The sequence below is a fragment of the Gossypium raimondii genome, chromosome 8, assembly GCF_025698545.1.
Source record: "Gossypium raimondii isolate GPD5lz chromosome 8, ASM2569854v1, whole genome shotgun sequence".
Classification (NCBI taxonomy): domain Eukaryota; kingdom Viridiplantae; phylum Streptophyta; class Magnoliopsida; order Malvales; family Malvaceae; genus Gossypium; species Gossypium raimondii.
In genome coordinates, this window is record NC_068572.1 from 53,969,254 (window position 1) to 53,990,981 (window position 21,728).

Consider the following 21,728-nt stretch of genomic DNA (forward strand, 5'->3'; position numbering starts at 1 on the left):
CTAAAAAATTAGTTACGGTTCAAGTATTCAATTGAGTACAAAAGAAAAAAAAAAGAAAGAGGCTTAATTGCTTTTTTATTGAAAAAGTTTGAAAGCCTTTTTGATACATTTGAAAAGTTTAAATACTCAAATGAGTGAAAAGAAAGAAGCAAAGACTTAATTACTTAAAAAAAGTTTAAAACTTATTATATAAATTTTAGTCAGTTTAAAAATTGTGATTAAAACTATAAAATATATGCATGATCATAGTTTTCTCAATAATTTAGTTCATACAATTTTATATATGTACCATGTTTATATTTTAGTTAGTACAAAAACCTAGGATATAATAAACAATAAATTGTTCAACTTTTCTTGAATTTCATGTGATTTTATTAGTTAATTAGTACTTTGATCTTTTTATGCAACTATTTTTGGATACCCTAATACTAGGTGCTAGAAACCTTATAAAAAATAATTTGATAACGAGAGCTTAGTTGTACTAGTTGAAATGACATTTATATTAAAAAATTAATTCAATAAATTAATTCATTAAATATTAAGCTATGTGTAGTGACAATAACGTTTAGGATGACAATTTTTCTATGCTAAGATATAAGTTTTATATTCTTGAAAAGTGCATTTTGTGAGGCAAGTTGACAAAAAATAATCAATAAACAATAAGTTCTTCAGCTTTTTTTTTTCTTTCACATAAATCGGATCAACTGTATAATGCTTTATAGGGAGCCATCTGGATGTTTGATAGGAAATTGTTATTATACACAAATTCATTTAACCGTAAATAATATTCCCAGCATAGCTACTTCAAAATCAATTACACAAGCTCGAATCATATCCTCTAAAATCTAAATAACTCGTTTTGGTTGTTCGTCCGTCTGCAGGTGAAAAGAGTGCTGAAATTTAATTTCATACCTAAAGATTCATGTAACTGTCTCCAGAATCTTGAGGTGAATAGAGGATCCCGATAACAAATAATCGACATAGGTACAACGTGCAATCGATCAACTATTTCTTAAATGTATACCTCAGCTAACTTCAGAAGTGACCAGTCGATTTTAACTGTAAGAAAATGAGTTGACTTCGTAAATCAATCAGCTATAACTCAAATGACATTTCTTTTGCTTGGAGATAATGGTAACCCAATCAAGAAATCCATTGTAATACGTTCTCATTTCCATTCAAGAAGTGAAATGGACTGAAGAAGTCTAATGAGAACCTGATGTTCCGCCTTAATTCGCTAACAAGTCAAACATTTAGCTACAAATTCAACAACCTCTCTTTTCATATCGGGCCATCAATACATTTCCTACAAACCACAATACATTTTTGTTCCGCCAAGGTGCATAGCAAAAGGACTATCGTGAGCTTTGCGAAGTATTAACACTTTTAAATCGACAACATTTGGAACACATATTTGATTACGAAACCTCAAACAACCCCGATCATCAATACTAAAATTTTCAACCGTGCCATGCTGAACCATTTCATTTTTTCTAGACAACTTGGTATCTACAAGCTATACCTTTCAGATTTGTTCAAACAACACTGGTTTGATTTTCAATTCAGCTAATAAGCTACTATCACTACTAATACTGAGTTGAGCGAACATCACCTGTAACTTGACTATTGCTTTTTTGCTCAATGCATTGGGTACTACATTAGCATTTTCTTAATGGTAGCCAATGACATAATCATAATCTTTCAAGAGTTCAACCTAACAATATTGTTTCAAATTTAACTCATTTTAGGTTAAGTGGTATTTAAGACTTTTTTTTTATCGATATAAATATGACACTTCTCACCATACAAATAGTGCCTCCAGATCTTTAGAGCAAAAACCACAGTGGCTAGCTCTAAATCATGCGTCCGATAGTTACATTCATGCGTTTTCAACTGACGGGACACATACGCGATCACCTTACCATCATACATCAGGACGCAACCTAAACTATTCAACGATGCATCGCTATAGACCACAGAGTCTTTTCCCGATTCATGCACGGTTAAGATTGATGGTTCAATCAATACCTATTTCAATTTTTCGAAACTCTCTTGGCATTGATCGCTCCAAACAAGCTGAACATTCTTTAACACATTCCGCGGTGCTTTCCACTATAAGATAGCCTCGATCTTTTTCGGATTATCATGAATCCCTTCTGCAAAAATGACGTGTACCAGAAATACAATCTCGGGTAACCAAAATTCACATTTACTAAGCTTTCCGTACAATTTCTTCTCTCTCAAAACTTGCAAAACAATTCTGAGATGTTGCTCGTGTTTAACATTTGATTTCGAATAAATTAGGATGTCGTCGATGAACTACAAACTGATCCAGATAGGGCTGAAAGATGCAGTTCATGAAATCCATGAATGTTGCATGAGTATTTGTCAATCCAAAAGGCATCACCAAAATTTCGTAATGGCCATAACGCATACGAAACATTGTTTTCGGTATGTCACTATCTTTTACTTTCAACTGATAGTAACTCGATATTAGAAAATACTAAAGCTTCTTTCAACATATCGAATAACTCATAGATATGAGGTAATGGGTATCAATTCTTAATTGCTAGCTTATTCAGTTGTCAATAGTCTGTACAAAGTTGCATTGAACCATTTTTCTCTTTAATGAACAATACTGGGGCTCCCTAGGGTGATATACTAGGACGTATAAAGCCACGGTCTAGTAAATCTTGCAACTGAACTTTCATTTCCTTCAGCTCTGTCGGTGCCATACGATAAGGAGAAATTGACACCGGAGTTGTACCAAGGAACACTTTGGTTACAAACTCAACTTCCCAATCTGGTGGTAATCCCGATAATTCCTTGGGAAACACATAAGGAAATTCACAAACAATTTGAATCTTACTGACCTGATTATCATCAGCATTCAAGTTAATAACATAGGCTAGAAAAGCTTCACAACCTTAATTTAGGAGTTTATTAGCTCAAACAAGTTGAACCGCTCATTTTGATACCATTCACTTCTATCATGTTACCATCAGCACTCTTAACAAGAAACTTCTTTTTACGACAATCTAATATCACTCCATGCTTGGTTAGCCAATCCATACCCAAAATAATATCAAAATATCAAAATAGCATAACCAACATATCAACAAGAAAAGATATGTCTTGAATTTCCAATAGACATCATCTACACACTCGGTCTACTAACATCGTCTGTCCTAATGGACTCTGCGCAAAACATATGACTCCATTAGGTACATGCCATGAACAGATTAAAACATCACCAACACTTTAAGTCTGAGATTGTTGCTGGATGCTGATGTTGACAGTCGAACAAAATAGAACCTAACCTACACATGGAAAATAAAATCGTACGCTAAGTATATCTCAGTGGTGTTTCTACGATCCGAATATTATAACATGACATAAATCATTCAAATGCACAAATAAATAATAAGTAGTGGTATGCAACTATCATTTCAAATAACTATCTCTCATCTCATCATCAAGAATCTAATTCAATTCATAAGTATAAGATCCTAATATTACCATTTCATATCTATTTGCAATATCAATTATCAAATACCACATTTCCTTTATGTTGTTCAATATCATAATTTCGAGGACTTAATCATCATCATTTCAATTATTCTTATTCCACTTTTACTATTTATCTTCCTGTTAATTTGACTCGGACTCAGACAGAAACACAGATCCAACCAATACACTAGTTTGGCACCCATTGTCTCATTGGATATATCTGAAGTAAATAGTTTGCGCCCAATGCTCATCAATAAGTTTGACAACCAGTGTCTCATTGGTATAACCAAAGTAATTTGGCACCCAATGCCTTACCAACTCGTAGCTAAAGTAACTCTGAGCTCTTTCTATCCTATAGCATGCCAACTATATCTACTTTGCTTAAACAGTTAATAGGGTATTCATTACTCATTTCATTATCAACCAATATCTTAATTCACATGTATTTTCATCATGAAATCACTTATCCATACATATGGCGACATAAATCATCTCAATATGTATTCAATTTCACATTTATATAAACATACACATTTTTACATATATTTAATTTAGTCATTATGAACATTATTTAATCCAAATCAATCCAATAAAACTCATTATAACAAATTATCTCACCTCATATTCTTACCATGCACAAACAATTTATTATGCAACAATTATAAAGTAGTTAGGATTATAGAAATACAAATTGTAAACTTGAGTTTTTCATATACGATTTTGTCTTTTCCTTTTCTTTTCAAGGAATTCTGGTTGATATTAGCTATGGATTAACACAAACATACAAAATTATCAATACACAAATAATTTCACATTCAATTGCTAATTCAAACAACTTTTACATTTTATTCGATTTAGTCCTTAAAACTAGGACTAACTTAACTTTCAAGTCTAACCTCAATTTTTCATGTTGATTTCACTATAGTGCTTATTGGACCTCATATTTCTCATTTCTACCACAAATTTCAAAATTTGTGCATTTTAGTCCTTACTGAACAAAACTATCAATTGACTTTACAATTTAGTCTTTTTCAATTTCAAGTTTAAAACCTGTCAAATTAGAAACTAAAACTTCAAAAATCCAACAATTGCAACTTCCTAAATCTTTAAAAGTTCCAAAAAATACTACATGGGTCAACTAGTTTAAGCTTTCGGGATTCCAAAAATATAAAAATTACATGAAAAGGACTAAATTGTACTAACCAATTTTGGGATTGAAATTAGAAAACCCAAGTTGTTTGTCCTTCTCCTTTCTTTATTTGGTTCTGAATTTGAGAATGAAAGAGACATTGTTTTCTCTTTCATTCCACTCAAATTTTATGTTTTCTTTAATTAACATTTCTTATTTATATTATATAAAATAAAAAATAACTAAGTTTACACTATAATGTTAATATACATTAAACCAGCGTCCCACATTAACCTTAAAGTGGTAAAATTGCTAATTTAGGCCCTAAATCATTTTTCAATTGAGATATTCTTAAGAAATTAAACTTTTGACACTTTTACAATTTAGTCACTGTATCTCAATTAATCCCTAATTCGATAAAATTACCTAACTGAAATTCAATTTACTTCTAATATAACTCTTTAAATATTTAGTAAAAAAATTATACGGATCTAGTTTATGGAAATGGGGTCCCGAAACCATTTTTTTGCCACCACAGACTTTTGGGTTGTTACAGCCATTGTGAACTACTTGCTCAAGAGGTTCTTGATTTGCAACAAATACCATACTTAACTCCATGTCATGAGCTCGAGAAGTTAATTCTTTAAAGGACTTTGATTTTATTCCTTAGAGAATGTAGTGCAAGCTCCAATTCATGCATTGTATACACATGTTAATGGCAAAGGAGTTTGAAAATTTCTCTTTACATTTTAGACTTGGATTCCTTTGGCAATGGATGTAATTGATACTAAATCATCTTTCCACTATTTTGATCTTATGAGCTCAATCATGTTGACAATGTCACGAGTGTACAAATCAAAAGAATTTCCTTTCAATGATCAAATGAACTGTTTCATGAGATCTCCATCAATGTCTTTTCTATTACAGGTTTCCACGAAATGAATGACACGTTAACATAGATTTCCTTTGCCATTGAACTATTAGATTTTCAGGGGTTGATAATTTTCAGGTATCTTCAAATGATCAATCCTTTGAGTATACAATTTTGAATATGTATATGAAGGTAGAACAACACTTCCAACTTGATATTTGATGGCTTTTCTGATGAGCTCCTTGAGTTGATATGAAGAAAGACTATGAAGTCATTCTTGAGCAACTGTGATTTCACCAACTTCTTGAAGAGTTTGATGTTGAGTTCATTGCAAGAAGTTTGGTTGCTTCCACTTAGATGTTCAATTTGAGCCATCATGAAAGCGATCCGATCATCCATTCCTTTGAGGCTTGTAGTAAGACTCTCGATTGCCTTTGCTAAAGACGCCACTTGTTCTTCCAAGGTTGTAGTGCCATTTTTCACGACATTCATTACTTTAGAATCTGACATTGAGCATTGAAGAATTTGATCGAACATCTCTGTCATTCATTACACTTGATCCGTAGAAACTTCTTTTAAGTCGTGAATCATAAAGTGGGTTGTCATTGAGCATTGAAGAATTTGATCGAACAACTCTAAAAGTGCTTTCGTCTTCTCCTTAGTGCCATATGGATGACCAGAGACGTTGGTGCTTAACGATAAAGTTGAACAAGTAGTAGGGCTAGCTTGAGAAAGCTTATGAGCTGGTTTATTGATGATGATATTTTTCTATAGTTTGTTGATGATTATCTTTTTTAAGGCCATCGCACCTTTGAACTTTGACTTTTAGAGAGAAGAGATGAAAGATAGAGATTGTCCTACTGGGTATGTTAGAAATTTGTATACAAATTTTGAGTTGAATATTGACTCGAAAAATTTAGAGTCAAATTTTAATTACCACTTAAAAAGAAAGTTACAATCTCTAAAGATTTCTTGGATACAAAGAAATTCTCGTTTAATTCTTCTCTTCAACTTGAGTTTCAATCCAAGGGTTGTCTAAATTTGATATTGGAAGGATGTAATTTACTTTAAGTGTCGGTAACTTGCTCTTGAAGCTGGTTTTTAAAAGATGCTTGCTTGTGAATTTGATTTGATTTTAATTCAAGGGTTGTTAAGACTTGATCTTGAACCAATGTTGTTCGCTTCAAGGGCCTTTTAGGCTTAATCTTGAAAAAAAAATGAGTTTAGCCTCTTTTATGTCAATTCATTTGAATTGAAAGGCGACTTTCTTCAAAAATAAATTTTGACCTCCTCTCTTTAATTAAATTAGATCGAGAGGTAGCTTTTCTTCAGAATTGATACGATGTTCGCCAAAATTTCTTTAAGTTATTCAACTTTTCTTCAGTTTCTTCACTTGTGAATATATATAGAATGGCTTTGCGTGACTCCCTTTTTTTAGTGCCAATCACCTAAACAAAAGAGCGTTCTTGTAGAATTTATTTATTTATTTAAGGGTTCTAGAAGAATTTAAACTCTTTTATTTATTATTTATCTATTATTAATTTAATTAATTAGAGATAAAATAATTATTTAACATTATCACTTTATTATTTTAATTTAATTAGTGGCAATATAATTTTTTACCATTTATCAATTAATTAGAGAAAATAATTATGATTCAGATATGATGTTATCATTTTACCCTATAGTAATTTCGACTTGACCCATGGTAATATTGTCTTGACATGTGACATTTTGTAATTGGTTCGAAATTTTTTATGTACACATATTGATTTAAAGATTTGGGGTTCTAATACTTACCTTCTTACTAGTGGGAAAATTAATGGTTTAATGGGTATAAATGCAATGATGAGAAATTGGTATCATCCCTATGACTGGAAAATCACAAGGTGGCTTTATACACTTCCTATTTCCCCAGTCCCTACTCTACATCCCTTCTACAATGCTTTGTATATGCAAGCCAAAACAATAGAGCTCCAAATATATGTACTACCTGTTTAGAAATTATACAACAATAATAGGTACATGAATTGAACTATGTTACTAGAATTTTCGAGCATCAACACACATTTGATCATGTGAAGAATGTATACTCGAGCATGGAACTCAAGATCATCAAGTGTTGGATTTTGTGGGAGATTCTCAAAGTGCCTTTTCAACCAATCAAACTTCACCCAGTGATAGTTGAAATCCGTGGGAAGGTTGATACATATTCCTAATGCTCAGACAATGACATGATAAAATTAGAGCTTTCCATTATAGAACGTTTGTCCACTAGAAGCCTCGTTAGTAACGCTACGCTTTATAATTGCTTTGTTGCATGGGAAATGAAATGTCAGAGTCTCGAACCTCAATCGAAGCATATATGAATGACAAATCGAAAGTAACTCTCCCAATTTGGCTTGTGTGATAAAAACCTACATCCCTTAAAAGAAGTGTGATTCTCTCGTTAGGCCAACTTATACTCATATTTTCACGAAGTCGAGCCACAAAAGAATAATATAATGTTGCTACTTTTAGGGAAATATGCCCTTATTCTAATCCCTATAACCTGACAACCATTACGATATGATTAGATATTGTAATTTAGAGGTTCTTAGCTATGTAATGTTTAGGGAAGAATGTAGATCACTATTTAGCTTTGATTTTTTGTGAAAAACTATCATTAGTGTTGAGTTCAATTAAAATTTTCGTTGAATTTAAATTAATTTATGTCATCTGTTTTTTTTTTTATTACAATTTTTGTTAAAAAATTGAAAACCAAGGTTGTCGAGTTTGAGGTTGCCTATTTCCCCCAGCCGTTTTCAAAATTAATTTACATTGGTCATTTATTTTCCAAATATTTTCTTTTAAACTTGACAACAATAGGTGTTGAGGTAGTTTAATCATATCATGAACCTGATTCTAAGGTAGCGCAAAAATATTGGCATGTATATTGAACTTCAGATCCTTGTGTATCAAGGTAGTCCTAAAAAACATTTTGAAAAATTAGTTTCCCACATGTCTATTATTATAAAAATTAAAATTAATATATGTAATATTATTGTAAAAGAAAACCACTTATTTTATGCATTTAATTTACATGGGTATAAATTTTTTATAAAATACTGTATAAATATATGTATCATAATTTATAATATAATTTTTTCAACATTGGTATTAATAAAATTTATAAATTATTTTTTAATATTAGATATTTTAATATATTACTTGTCAAATATCTTTATTTTAATCTCATAGATATAATATTTGTAAATTCATTAAATTTTAAAAATTAATATGAATTAATTTAAGGGTAAATTACATTTAAGGTCATTAAACTATTAGTAAGTTTATGTTTTGATCTCTCAACTTCAAAAAGTTACAAAATGGTCACTGAACTATTCAAAAGTTTTTATTTAAGTCACTGGGCTATTAAAATCATTATTGTATGTCTTCTCTATTCGCACTGCTTGCACCAATTGAAAGCTCTCATTCCATTTCTCTTCTACAATTCAGTTTTTTTATTCATAAAATAATTTTGAATGTCACAAATCTACGCACTAAAGTCCCAACAACTTTCTTCTTCGATCTTTGACATTAACCGTAAGATCGACTTGGATCTAATGTATGTTCTTCTACTTATCAATGGGTACTGGTTCACTATATTGAGCATCGGATTGTCGCTTGGAGTTAATTAGCCAATTTAAAAAAAAAAACTTAATAGCATAGTGGCTTAAATGAAAACTCTCGAATAGTTCAATGACTTATATGAAAACTTTTAAATAGTTTAGTCACCATTTTATAATTTTTGAAATAGAATGATAAAAACATAAATTTACTAATAATTTAGTGACCATGAGTGTAGTTTAACCTTAATTTAATATACTTTAATTGTTTTTTATAGAATACCTAAATTTTTCATAACCCTTACTCAACCCTTAAATAAATTTTTCTACATTGATAATAATATGGATGTTAATCGAGTAAGTAATATATTTTAATTATTAAACACAATAAATTCATTCATGCCTAATTAAAGCAGTAGTCATTAATCAATATAGATAGATATCGAAAAAGCGGTCCTTCTTAAATTAATAATCCCATCAAAAAAGTTATTGGCTAGAAAAATGGGGCTCGAAAAGAGTAGAAGAAACCCAAAGCCCATATCGAGGAAACGAAGCCCAAAGAAATGACGTGGAGGAAGACTGGCATCCTGGAAAACGACCAAGGCATATGATGATGAGGTGGCAGATTTTGTAAGATCAAAATCGGTTATCCTTTGAAGCCAAGACAATATACCCAAGACCGTTGCATTTCCCTCCACACGTTCCTTAGTTGCCTTATCTTTGAGCTGTCTTTTTTTCCCTCCAACAATCCCTTCCCAAACAAAACATAACAACAACAATAATAATCACAAATATCTCGCACCAAAACCCAAATAACCCACCTGCTTCCCCATGCCTTATTCATCATCATCATCATCAATGGCTAGCAAATTGGCTTTCACTTTGATGCCTCCTCGTTTCTTCACTGCGACTATTCAAAAACCCGTGGTTTGTTTCTCTTCCTCTTCTTCTTCTTCTTCTTCTTCTTCTTCTTCTTCTACCAGGGTTCAACCCAGTGGGAAGCATCTATGTTTTCGACGCCGATTGCTCTTACTACCCCTCAAGGCTACTGCCGATCAACAAGGTTTCATTCATCTTTTCTTCACCCATACCTTTTTTTGTTTAATTACTGTTAGTTTTACAAGAAAATCGGAAATATATATGTTCCTTAAAGTGATTTAGTCTCCTTATTTATGCTGCTTTTTTTTTTTTCATAACTAGTGGGTCCTTAGGGGGCAATTTGAGCACCCGTACGTTTATCTATGTAAGTAGGACTCGTTTCTGTTTGGACTTTGGAGAGACTCCTATGTGATTCTAACATTATTTGCAGGTCAGGTCGAAGGAGATGAAGTTGTTGATAGTAAAATTCTGCCTTACTGTAGCATAGACAAGAAAGAGAAGAAGTCTTTGGGTGAAATGGAACAAGAGTTTCTTCAGGCCCTACAAGTAAGCTAGCACAAATACGTTTTCCCATTGCAAACATTTAACACATATCAGTGCTACCAAGCAACTATATCACTCGGAGTATATGAGTATGATCCTTGGAGAAAAACTTCGAAAAAAATTAGTAAAACCATGTTGGACACATATCTGAGTGACGCTCACTTGAACATAGGCAATGAATACTGCTTGACCACATAACTTCAACCTGGCTGTTGAGCATGGATGATGACACCATTTTTGCTTCCTCTTGTTTTATGCAGGCATTCTATTACGAGGGAAAAGCTATAATGTCAAACGAGGAGTTCGATAATCTCAAGGAAGAACTAATGTGGGAAGGAAGTAGTGTTGTCATGCTAAGTACAGTCCAATTTCCTATCAAGCCTTTGTTCAAGCAATAAGGTTATGAATCATGTACATTAGTCTAATTGAAGATGCCTTGGTTTCCACTATTTTTGCAGGCTCTGATGAACAGAAGTTTCTAGAAGCCTCAATGGCTTATGTATCTGGGAAACCAATTTTGAGTGACGAAGAATTTGATGAGTTGAAGATGAGGCTAAAGGTTTGTCTCTTTTCTCAGATGACATAAAATGATATATCAAATATAGAAAACATTGGTGGGGTATTAAGACCTGACCTTGCTAAAGGTTTCAATGCTTAAGCTAGGAAAACTATGCTTTGCTAGTTCAATGCGGCATCTCCTTTTAATATTGTTCATTCTTTTTCATAACTATTGTCTAGATGGAAGGAAGTGAGATTGTGGTTGAGGGTCCACGATGCAGTCTCCGAAGTAGAAAGGTATACAGTCTTTCATTTTCATCTCTTGTTAGTGTATTTATGGATAACCATGAATAATTTTGCACTAAGCATGCTTCATAGGCAAGCACTGCATATATTCCTGCCATTTTTCAACTTCACAAGCACAAGGAACTTCCTTGTTCATATTCATCTTATCATATCTTTGTTCCCATAGGTTTACAGTGACCTATCTGTTGACTATCTCAAGATGTTCCTCTTAAACGTCCCAGCGACTGTAGTTGCACTAGGATTGTAAGTTCTTCCTCCCTTATTTCTTGCTGTTATCCTGAAAGTTAGCTAGTTTGATATGCTTTTTCATCTTTAGTTATGATATGATTTAGCCCCACAAATCACTCGATCTATGTTCTGGTCTTGCCAGGTTTTTCTTCCTAGATGATCTCACCGGATTCGAAATCACATACCTTTTGGAGGTAAACTGTTATTGCCACTGTTTTGCTGCTTAAACTAATACATGCAAAGGATGATATATTTTTGTACTTAGAACTTTTTAATCAAAATTGTTGAATTGCAGCTCCCAGAACCATTCAGTTTCATTTTCACTTGGTTTGCTGCCGTGCCCTTGATAGTTTATTTAGCACAATCCCTTACAAAAGTGGTTGTGAAAGACTCTTTGATCCTAAAGGTAAAAACCCTTGTTCCATCCCTTTCCCTTGGTACTTATGAACTGCCCCATATGAAACTAATTTTTAACTTTGCCTTACAGGGCCCTTGCCCAAACTGTGGTACTGAGAACGTCTCCTTCTTTGGCACCATACTATCAATTTCCAGTGGTGGAACCACCAACACTCTTAAATGTTCAAAGTAAGTCCACCATTAACCATAATCTGTCTTTTCACCCTTCACATTGCTGCAAAATTTTTAAGTTCCCAACTCTTCTTTTCACTTCAGTTGTGAAACCACGTTGGAGTATAATGCGAAAACGAGGTTGATTACATTGCCAGAAGGAAGCCAAGCTTGATTGCAGGAGAAAGTACTTCCAGAGATCAACATCAAGAATGCTACTGACTCATAAAGTTGGAGTGAAGAGTGTGATGTATGTTGTAAACCTAGTGGGTTATGATGTGCAGCTAAGTAGGAAATTTTGATTAAGTGCTGCATTGTAAAACATGTATCTGTTGTGTTTTTTTATGTGGAACACTCTATTTGTAATTAAACATGTAATATATATACATATTTATACCTAAACAGGCATGTTGACAAGAAGAGAAGAGAGCAAAAAAGTTGTGAAAATCTTTAAATTTAATGAAAACCATACTCTATGCAATGCTCTGAAAGAGTTTAGTTTCATAAAAATCATACAGCTGAAGTTTTCTTTTGATTTCGTTCTTACCATGCTGTTCATAGTGGTATCATTTCTAATTCATAAAATTAATACAATGCCGTTTGTCACACTACTCTTTTCAACATGCAAAACAATTCATTTTGATAAATCCCAAAACAATAGAATTATAGAAAAATGAGATGGAAAGAATCTACATTAATCTATTTTAACCAGTTTCAACAAATTAGTTGCATTTTTTCACAAACAATTTCTTAAGCTTCTAAAAGGTTTAATAATCTAAGTACCTTTTAAATATATTGAAAATTTGATTAAAATAACATTTTTTTACTAAACTTTGAAAAGTTACAATTCACTCACTAATTTTTTATTAAAATAACCAAACAGTCACTAACAATATTTTTCTTTACAGACATAACGAAGAGCTGAAGTGGCTCGTTAACTAGTCACATTAGATGTTAACTAGCTACAATGGAAACCCAATTTAAGAACCTTAGCTGCTGGAAAAAGAAGCAGAAGAGAAAAAGAAGAAAAGACGACGAAGAAGATACGAAATAGAGATACACACTTTGATTCCACTGTAGAAACCCAGCTCATACAGAGGACGAAACTCAACTCAGAGATTATATTTGATCGTCAGTTTTCCTGTTAGACCGTAACGAAAAATTGGTTCGAGTGATTGATTTGTCACTTTTTGATAACATTAGTGACTGCTTTGTTGTTTTTTTCTGAAATTTAGTGATTGAATTAAAAGTTTAGTGTCTATTTTGTTATTTTATCAAATTTAAGTGATTGTTGGTATAGTTTACCTAAAAAATAGGTTACACTCTTTTAAAATTTGATTTTTGTATTTTAATATTGAGATATTTAGTCTACATATTTTATTTTAAAATTTTGATCATTCATCCAATTTTGCAATTTTAAAAAGGTAAAAGATTTTTTAGCCTCAATGTTTATAGTTTTTTTGTCAATTTAATTCTTATTTTTAAAAGCACAAAGATTATAAAAAGAATTTAAAGAAATAAAAGGTTTTTTATATATATTTTAGTACAAAATCCTAAAAAATTATATATAATTTTCTAAAATTTTAACATATAAAAATTTCCAAATTTAAGAAAAAATGTCATTTACTTAAATGGTAATAAGATCTCTCCAAGATCCAAAGTTTGAGCTATTCATTTAGCACTATTAAATCAAATTTTAATATAACTTTTGAATTAAATTAAAATAATAAACAAATAGCTCAAAGTTTGGAAAGATATTATTTCTATTCAAGAAGTAAATAACACCTTTCTTTTAAAATAAAATAAACTTCTTTTTATATTTTTATGAATTTTCAAACAACTTTTTATATTTTTATGTACCTTTAAAAGTAATGAACAAATTAATAAATAAAAAATATAGGAGTCCATTTCTCATAGTTAAATTATAAAATTAAATTTTAGATATAAAAAGAGTAAAGAGAACTCTGGTATATTTAAACTTAAATAATAAAAATAATAAATAAATGTCACAAGTCACAATGTATTATAAAAGAAACCTCACGAAACAACTCAACAAAGATTTTTGGTTTAATTATGCTCCCACTCTCCATACTTTTAGTATATTTGAAATTTAATCCTTTAATTTTTAATATTGATAATTTAGTTTCTATAATCTTTTGATTTAGTGAAGTCCAAAGGATAGCATCATAAAATGAATTCGGTCAATATTAAACTTGTTGAAGACTAAATAAGCAAAAAAAAAAGGTTAAATATGAATTTGTAAAGTTTCTTATAAGGTTCTTTAGCATTGTTTTAAAGAAGCAAAGTAAAAGTTAATATATTTTTTCTTACGTGGCTTTCGCGCGACCAAACCAGCTTTTTTTTTTCGTTTTAAAAAGTTCAAATCATTTAATTTGCGAAATTTACTGATCGGAGTTATAAACTAAAATTTAATTGCAAAATAAAAAATTAGAGGGACTAAATTTTTGAAATTAAAAGTAGGGAATAAATTTTAGATGTGCAGGGATTGAGAGCATAATAAAATCTAAACAAAAAAAAAAAAAAACAATATCACAGTGGTCAACTTTCCTTCTATCATTGATCATCTAATTAACCTACTAGAGCACGAAATAGAAGCTGCCCCCACGTTGAAGATCATTAAAAAACAATATCAAAGGATAGAAGAAGCATTACATCCGATCCATTTCCAAAAAGAGAAGTTGGGTTTGACTTAAGACAATTTATCTTCGTGAGTGTCACGAAGGCATGAAAGTTGGTTTTTGCCTTTGATCCTTGTGCTAAACGTTGGTATATAAAGGAAACACATACATATACAATAGTCATCAAGCACTCTTCTAATTTGTTTTAGAACTCGTCTCCAAGGGAAAAATAAACCATGACTTCTTTTGATCCATGGAGTTTCAACTTCTTTTCGATGACGCTTGCAACGTTGGCCATCATCGTCAGCAAATCTTCAGTCACTGTTGCATTACCAATCGAGTTCCGGCCAAGCCCTTGGTCTCTTGCCCATGCCACCTTTTATGGCGACGAAACCGCCTCCGAGACGCTGGGTATGTTCATCATATAATCATCTTCATAATGGCTAGTTATTGATGAGTGCATATTTTCACTTGTTATGGTGACAGGAGGAGCTTGTGGTTATGGGAATTTGTTTAGCAATGGTTATGGTACGGACACAGCTGCTCTAAGTACAACGTTGTTCAACAATGGTTTTGCTTGTGGGACATGTTACCAGATACAGTGTGTTGAGTCAACTTGGTGCTACCCTGGGGTTCCATTCACCACAGTGACTGCTACCAATCTTTGCCCTCCAAATTGGGCCCAAGACTCCAACTACGGTGGCTGGTGCAACCCTCCACGAGTCCACTTCGACATGTCCAAGCCCGCTTTTATGAAAATTGCACAATGGAAAGCTGGCATTGTCCCTGTCATGTATAGAAGGTATATTTAAATTTTCAGTTTGATTATTCAACATGAATTTACATATGAAGAAGGACGTTATGAACCATGATCAACTTGGATTCCAATGGTTGCAGGGTTCCATGTGTAAGGCCGGGGGGCCTTCGATTTTATTTCCAAGGAAATGGGTACTGGTTGTTGATATACGTGATGAATGTAGGAGGCGGGGGTGACATTGCCCAAATGTGGGTTAAAGGAAGCAAAACAGGGTGGATTAGCATGAGCCATAACTGGGGAGCTACATATCAGGCATTTGCAACTCTTGGAGGCCAATCTCTTTCCTTTAAGATCACTTCATACACATCCAAGGAGACTATCATTGCCTGGGATGTTGCACCTGCTAATTGGAATGTAGGATCCACTTACACCACAGATGTGAACTTCCATTAATCCACAAATTCACAATACCTCTTTTTGTTTTTTAGCTTGCCCTTTTTTTCTAGCCTCTATTTTCATTTGTACTTTCTACAGCATAGGCAACTGAGTAGCTCCATGGTTCAATTTTTTCTTTTACATGTAAAAACTATTTCTGCAGATAAATTGTATTTTGATCAATATCTGCTAAGATTGAAATAAAGAAATCAAAAGATTTGCTATTATAATTCATGTCTTAGGCCTGAGCTATAAACCTAGATTAACCAAGCATGAAGCCATGTGTGCTTGGGGACCTAATGAGAGAGGTAAAAAGAAATGGAATGGGATGTCATATGGATAGCTAGCATGAGACCCACAAATTTATTAAGAGTGGGAAACATGTTAAAAACACAACATGAGTAGTGAGCCCCCTAAAGAAGGAAATGTACCCTCATTTCAATCACACAGCACGCCACCTTCCTTTTATAAATTGCTTTTTTGATATGAGGGGTCATCATCATCAACCCACCCCCCAAATCATTTCTCCCAATCTCGTCAAAAGTTTTCTTCCCATGCCACAAACCCATAAAAGCAAATTTATTAATGTATATTCCAAAATCACTATGTCGCCAGTCTAAAAGCAAATTACGTAGCGGTGGCTGTTGCTTGTTATAAACTCAAAAGCCCTACTAAAATCATATAATATTCAGTAATTTTCTATGTGGATCGTATATGGGTTGATAGCAAAGAACAAGGGAAAATCCCATGCCCCCACATCATCTACAAGAGTCAATGCTGCAATGTTACAGCTATGTCACTTAGATTCTACCTTGGACACCCCTATATTGCAAAAAGGCAAACAAACAACAACTTTCTTTTCCCTTCAATTCAAAGCCTTTATCATCTATAAACTTCCCAAAACACTACAAACATTTCCTCTTTGCAACATCAGAACTTGTCACATCTAGAAGAGATCCTAAGATCCCTCTCATGGGCTTTGATCTTTTCTCTTTCATATTCATAATATTTTCATGGGCATCATTGCTCTCAATGAAAGCTGAAGCTGAAGCTGAAGCTGAAGGGATTAAATCAGCTCGCCTTCTTGATCTTCTCATTAGGGACTACACTGTGAAGTCTCTTGACAGGGACTTGAGAACAGGTATTGTACACACTGTAACTTTACCTGCAAATTTCTCTGGCATCAAAGTGGATACAGTAAGGTTCAGATGTGGAAGTCTTCACAGATATGGTGCTCAGGTTAAGGAATTTCATCTGGGAAGTGGTGTGATTGTGCAGCCTTGTGCAGAGAGAGTGATGGTAGTAAGACAAAACTTGGGTTATAATTGGTCATCCATCTATTATGCTAACTATGATCTATCAGGTTACCAGCTGGTGTCACCTATACTAGGCCTCCTCGCTTATAATGCTGACAGTGATCTGAGTTATGGTAGCCCTTTTGAGCTTGGGATTCTTGCCAGGGAAAAACCAATTAAAATAGATTTCAGCAACATTACAAAGGCATCCAACAAGACAGGAAACTGGCCATTATGCGCTAGTTTTGAAGGAAATGGCAGAGTAACATTGAAGAAGCAAGTATCACCCAATGTTTGTGTTGCAACCAAGCATGGCCATTTCGGTTTGGTAATGGAATCACCACCACCATCGTTGCCAGTGAGGAAGAAGATCAGCAGATGGAAACTGGTGGTGGGAAGCTCGGTGGGAGCTGCTTTGGGTGCTTTCCTCTTAGGGTTGCTTTTAGTGGCAATGTTTGTTAAAGTGAAGAAGAAAGCAAGAATGGAGGAATTGGTGAGAAGAGCGTATGAAGAGGAAGCTCTTCAAGTTTCCATGGTTGGACATGTAAGGGCTCGAACAACACCTACAATCTAACATGATCTTTGAGTATCTACGATCATTCTTTTGGAAAGGTTAGCTCTATTTGTACCTGAAATAGAAAAACAAAATCCAACCAAATATTCTTATGTTCAATATCCAGAAACAGAGCAACTCTGTTTTTCAAAGGATATGTTGGTTCACTTCATTATTCAGTCAGTGTCTAGGAAAATGACAACCCTGTCCAGGATATGTTCTTTTTCTTACATTTCTTACTAAAGGATTCAGCATTCTATATCTTGTTTATTTGAAATTTCGGATTTCAAATAGCATAAAGGGGAAGGGTTTTTCTTTTCTTTTTGGTATACAATACGATACGTTAGTCAAAAAGCCATGACCATGAGCTTTAAGTATTTTCTGAAAATGATTGTAACTTTCACTGACAATTAAAGGACAAAAGAAACCCAAAGTTCCCCATTAACCCCTCATCCATCCCCACCCCCATCAACATGCTTGAGATCAGATCAACAAAACATGAAAAAAGTTTGCATGTAAAACATTGGATACTGCTTTTTTTTTTTAAGAAGATAAGTTATTGGCTGAGAGAAGAGACTCTTTGATTGATAGGTGTGGCAAAGTTTGAACGCAAAGACTACATGCTTTGCAAATCCTTTTTCTCCTTTGTGTATCAAAAGTCAAAACATAATTATCAGCCAAAAACCCTTGAAATTTAAGCCTTAGGGTGTATGGACCACAATTCGTTGGCTTCCATATTATATAACAAGAGATTTTCAGCTTCTAATGCTTTTAATGAATTCAAATGTGAGATATAACAGACTAATATATGAATTAAAAAAAAAAGTATTCTCGTGCAATTGAAAAGGAAAAACAATTATTTCCCTCAGTTAAGATAGAAAATAGGTCTTGGCTATGCCAGCCAAAAGTGGGACCTTTAATTCATGGATGTTATAATTAACCTCCATTTCTTTTTCTTATATTATGGCCTATAGCTTCTATTGTTACAAAGAATGCAAATTCTGGATAAAACAAATTGTATATAAACCTAAATCCGTTGAATAAAATAAATTAATTGAGTTAGAATTTCGTATGCAGTATGTTTATACTTTTTCGGCTATGGATCAGGTTTAGTGATGAATTTGGGTGTTCTCGAGCTCTTGCAAGACGAGCATAAGCTAAAGGGTGCTGAAGCTTGTGCTTGGGAATAATGCTTAAGTCGGTCTCAAAGCTTTGAAATAGAGAAATCAAGGAATAAAGTTGAAAATAATGAATAAGATATGAAGATAAGACATGTGAAGGTGGAGATGAAAGACCCCCGTGACCTAATGATGACCTAAAAAAAGCTTGGACATCATTTTCTTTGCTAGATATGTAAAAGTAAAAGCTAACTTGTTTGGCTTGATGGTATTCTCCGAGGGACTAGGCTCTATCAAGTGTGTGGGAGCTAAAGAAATAAGAGTGAATAAGGTGAAAGGTTTGCTACTAACAAGTAGGCGTTTACTGCTAAGAAGCGGAAATTGTCGAGGAAGAGAAGTTTGCTGTTGAAAATCAGTTGTTGAGGAGTTTATTAGATGACTGAGATTTTTCTTAGATATTCTAAAAGTGTATGTCAATCTTTTTGATATTTTAGCTTGACAGAGCAATTATAAGTAGTTAAGCATGATACACCTAATGTGTCAGTTTGTATTTGGTTAGGTGATACAATCTTTTTGATGTAATACTTGCTGAAGTTTTAGGGTATGATTAACCACTGCAACAGCAGTAGTCTTTTGTATATTATGCACCAAAATCTTTTCCGGTTTTGTTTTTTTTTCCAACTCTCTTTTATTCTGTTCCATAACTTAACTTGGTATTAGAGCTTAAAAAAATTAACCTTGAGGGATTGTGTGTGAGCTGAAAAATTAGAAAAAAAATCTTCTTCTTCTACACAAAAAAACTTCTTAGAACCTGATATGACTTCCAGCAACTTTGCACCCCCAAATCCTCATATATTCACAAGAGAAAACTACCCTATTTGGACAGTGAAGATAAAGGCATACCTGAGGGCTTTTGACCTGGGGGATGCTGTAGAAACAAGTAGAGATGTGCCTCCCTTGAGAGCAAATCCAACTATTTCTCAAATCAAGCAACATAATAAGGAGGTAACTAAGAAATACAAGGCTCTCTCTTGCATTCACTCTGCTATAACAGATGTGATTTTCACAAGGATAATGACCTGTGAAACTGCAAATGAAGCATAGGACAAGCTCAAGGAAGAGTTCCAAGGAAGTGACGGAACAAGGCAGATTCAAGTGCTGAATTTGTGGAAAGAGTTCGAGGTTCTAAAGATGAAAGAGTCAGAGACTGTTAAGGAGAATTCTGATAGGCTTATGAATGTCGTAAACCAAATTAGGTTTATACGGGGAAGAGTTGTTGGACAAGAGGATAGTTGAAAAGGTGCTGGTCAGTGTTCCAGAGAGGTTTGAGTAAAAAATTTCATCTCTAGAAGACTCAAAAGACATCTCAAAACTTACCTTGATAGAAGTTGTAAATGCTCTTCAAGCTTTGGAGCATAGAAGGGCTATTAGGCTTGAGGAGTCAACCAAAGGAGCTTTTCAAGCAAAGTTCAAAGACAAACATGGTCATAACAATTTTGGAAAAGAATAATCTGGTGAAAGAAAAAACAAAGAGAAAAAAAGAGATGACCACAAATGGGAAAGCAAAAAAAAGAAGGTATCCACCTTGTTCTTATTGCAAGAAAAGAAATCATATTGAAAAGTTTTGCTGGTTTAGACCAGGGGTAAAATGTAGAGCTTGTAATCAACTTAGATATATGGATAAGGTTTGTAAAAACAAAGCAAATCAAAAAGGCCAAGCTCAGGCTGTTGAAAAGCTCAAGAAAGAAGAATAAATTCTCTTCATTGCTACTTGTTATGCTGTAAATAGTGGAATAGAAACATGGCTGGTGGATAGTGGATGCACCAATCATATGACTCATGATGCAAGCCTTTTTAAAGAGTTAGACAAGTCCTATGTCTTTAAGGTGAAGATTAGAAATGGAGAGCTTGTGAATGTCAAAGGAAAATGAATGATTGAAGTTGAAACTTCTTTAGGTACAAAGTTTATTTCTGATGTTTTTCTTATACCTGATATAAGCTAAAGCTTATTGAGTGTGGGACAAATGTTAGAAAAGAACTATATTTTGCACTTTCAAAATATGTCATGTTTCATTTTTTATCCTACTAGTTCTAATTTGATGACAGTCAAAATGAAGAACAAAAGTTTTCCAATAGAATGGAAACAATCATATTTGAATGCTTATGCTAGTGTAGTGGATAATTCTATCTTATAGCATAAAAGACTTGGGCATTATAATAATTCAGCCTTGAGATATATGCATACAAATAAACTTGGTTAAAAATCAACCTGTTATTTATGATAAAGTTGATGTATATGTTGTATGTCAATTTGGAAAGCAAGCAAAGCTTCTCTTCCCACATAAAAACTGCTCAAGAGCTACAGAGAAGCTATAACTAGTTCACACAGATGTGTGTGGACCTATGAGTATTCCATCTCTTAATGGAAGCAGGTACTTTTTCTTATTTGTGGATGACTACACTAGAATATGCTGGGCATATTTTCTAAAAAAAATAGAAGTATTAGACGCATTCCTAAGGTTCAAGAGCATGGTCGAAGTTAAATCGAGCCGTCTAATGAAGAAATTGAGATCTAATAATGGGACTGAGTACAACTTAATGGAATTTGCTCGGTTCTGTCAACAAGTTAGAATTCAACAATAATTGACTATCCCTTACACTTCTCAACAAAATGGAGTGAGTGAAAGGAAAAACAGAACAATCATGGAGATGGCTTAATGTTTTCAGTTTGAAAAAGATCTTCCAAAAGTATTTTGGGTTGAGGTTGTGAACACCTCAGTATACTTGCTGAG

At 33.3% G+C, this 21,728-nt stretch overlaps 3 protein-coding genes across 3 annotated transcripts; all 3 read left to right on the forward strand.

Moving 5' to 3' along the window:
• Positions 1 to 9,863: 9,863 nt before the first annotated feature.
• On the forward strand, positions 9,864 to 12,541 carry LOC105792154 (PGR5-like protein 1B, chloroplastic). The gene is made up of 10 exons (XM_012620576.2): positions 9,864 to 10,181; positions 10,428 to 10,543; positions 10,801 to 10,897; positions 10,999 to 11,099; positions 11,279 to 11,335; positions 11,511 to 11,587; positions 11,715 to 11,766; positions 11,868 to 11,978; positions 12,060 to 12,157; positions 12,245 to 12,541. The coding sequence occupies exons 1-10, from the start codon at positions 9,950 to 9,952 to the stop codon at positions 12,312 to 12,314; spliced, it is 1,011 nt and encodes a 336-aa protein (XP_012476030.1). The 5' UTR covers positions 9,864 to 9,949; the 3' UTR covers positions 12,315 to 12,541.
• A 2,199-nt stretch (positions 12,542 to 14,740) lies between these two features.
• LOC105792156 (expansin-A7) lies at positions 14,741 to 16,200 on the forward strand. Its single transcript, XM_012620578.2, has 3 exons — positions 14,741 to 15,189; positions 15,265 to 15,580; positions 15,676 to 16,200. The coding sequence occupies exons 1-3, from the start codon at positions 15,015 to 15,017 to the stop codon at positions 15,986 to 15,988; spliced, it is 804 nt and encodes a 267-aa protein (XP_012476032.1). The 5' UTR covers positions 14,741 to 15,014; the 3' UTR covers positions 15,989 to 16,200.
• A 742-nt stretch (positions 16,201 to 16,942) lies between these two features.
• On the forward strand, positions 16,943 to 20,300 carry LOC105792155 (uncharacterized). The gene is made up of 2 exons (XM_012620577.2): positions 16,943 to 17,877; positions 18,926 to 20,300. Exon 1 carries the CDS (start codon positions 16,943 to 16,945, stop codon positions 17,837 to 17,839), a length of 897 nt encoding a protein of 298 aa, XP_012476031.1. The 3' UTR covers positions 17,840 to 17,877; positions 18,926 to 20,300.
• The last annotated feature ends 1,428 nt before the right edge of the window (positions 20,301 to 21,728 follow it).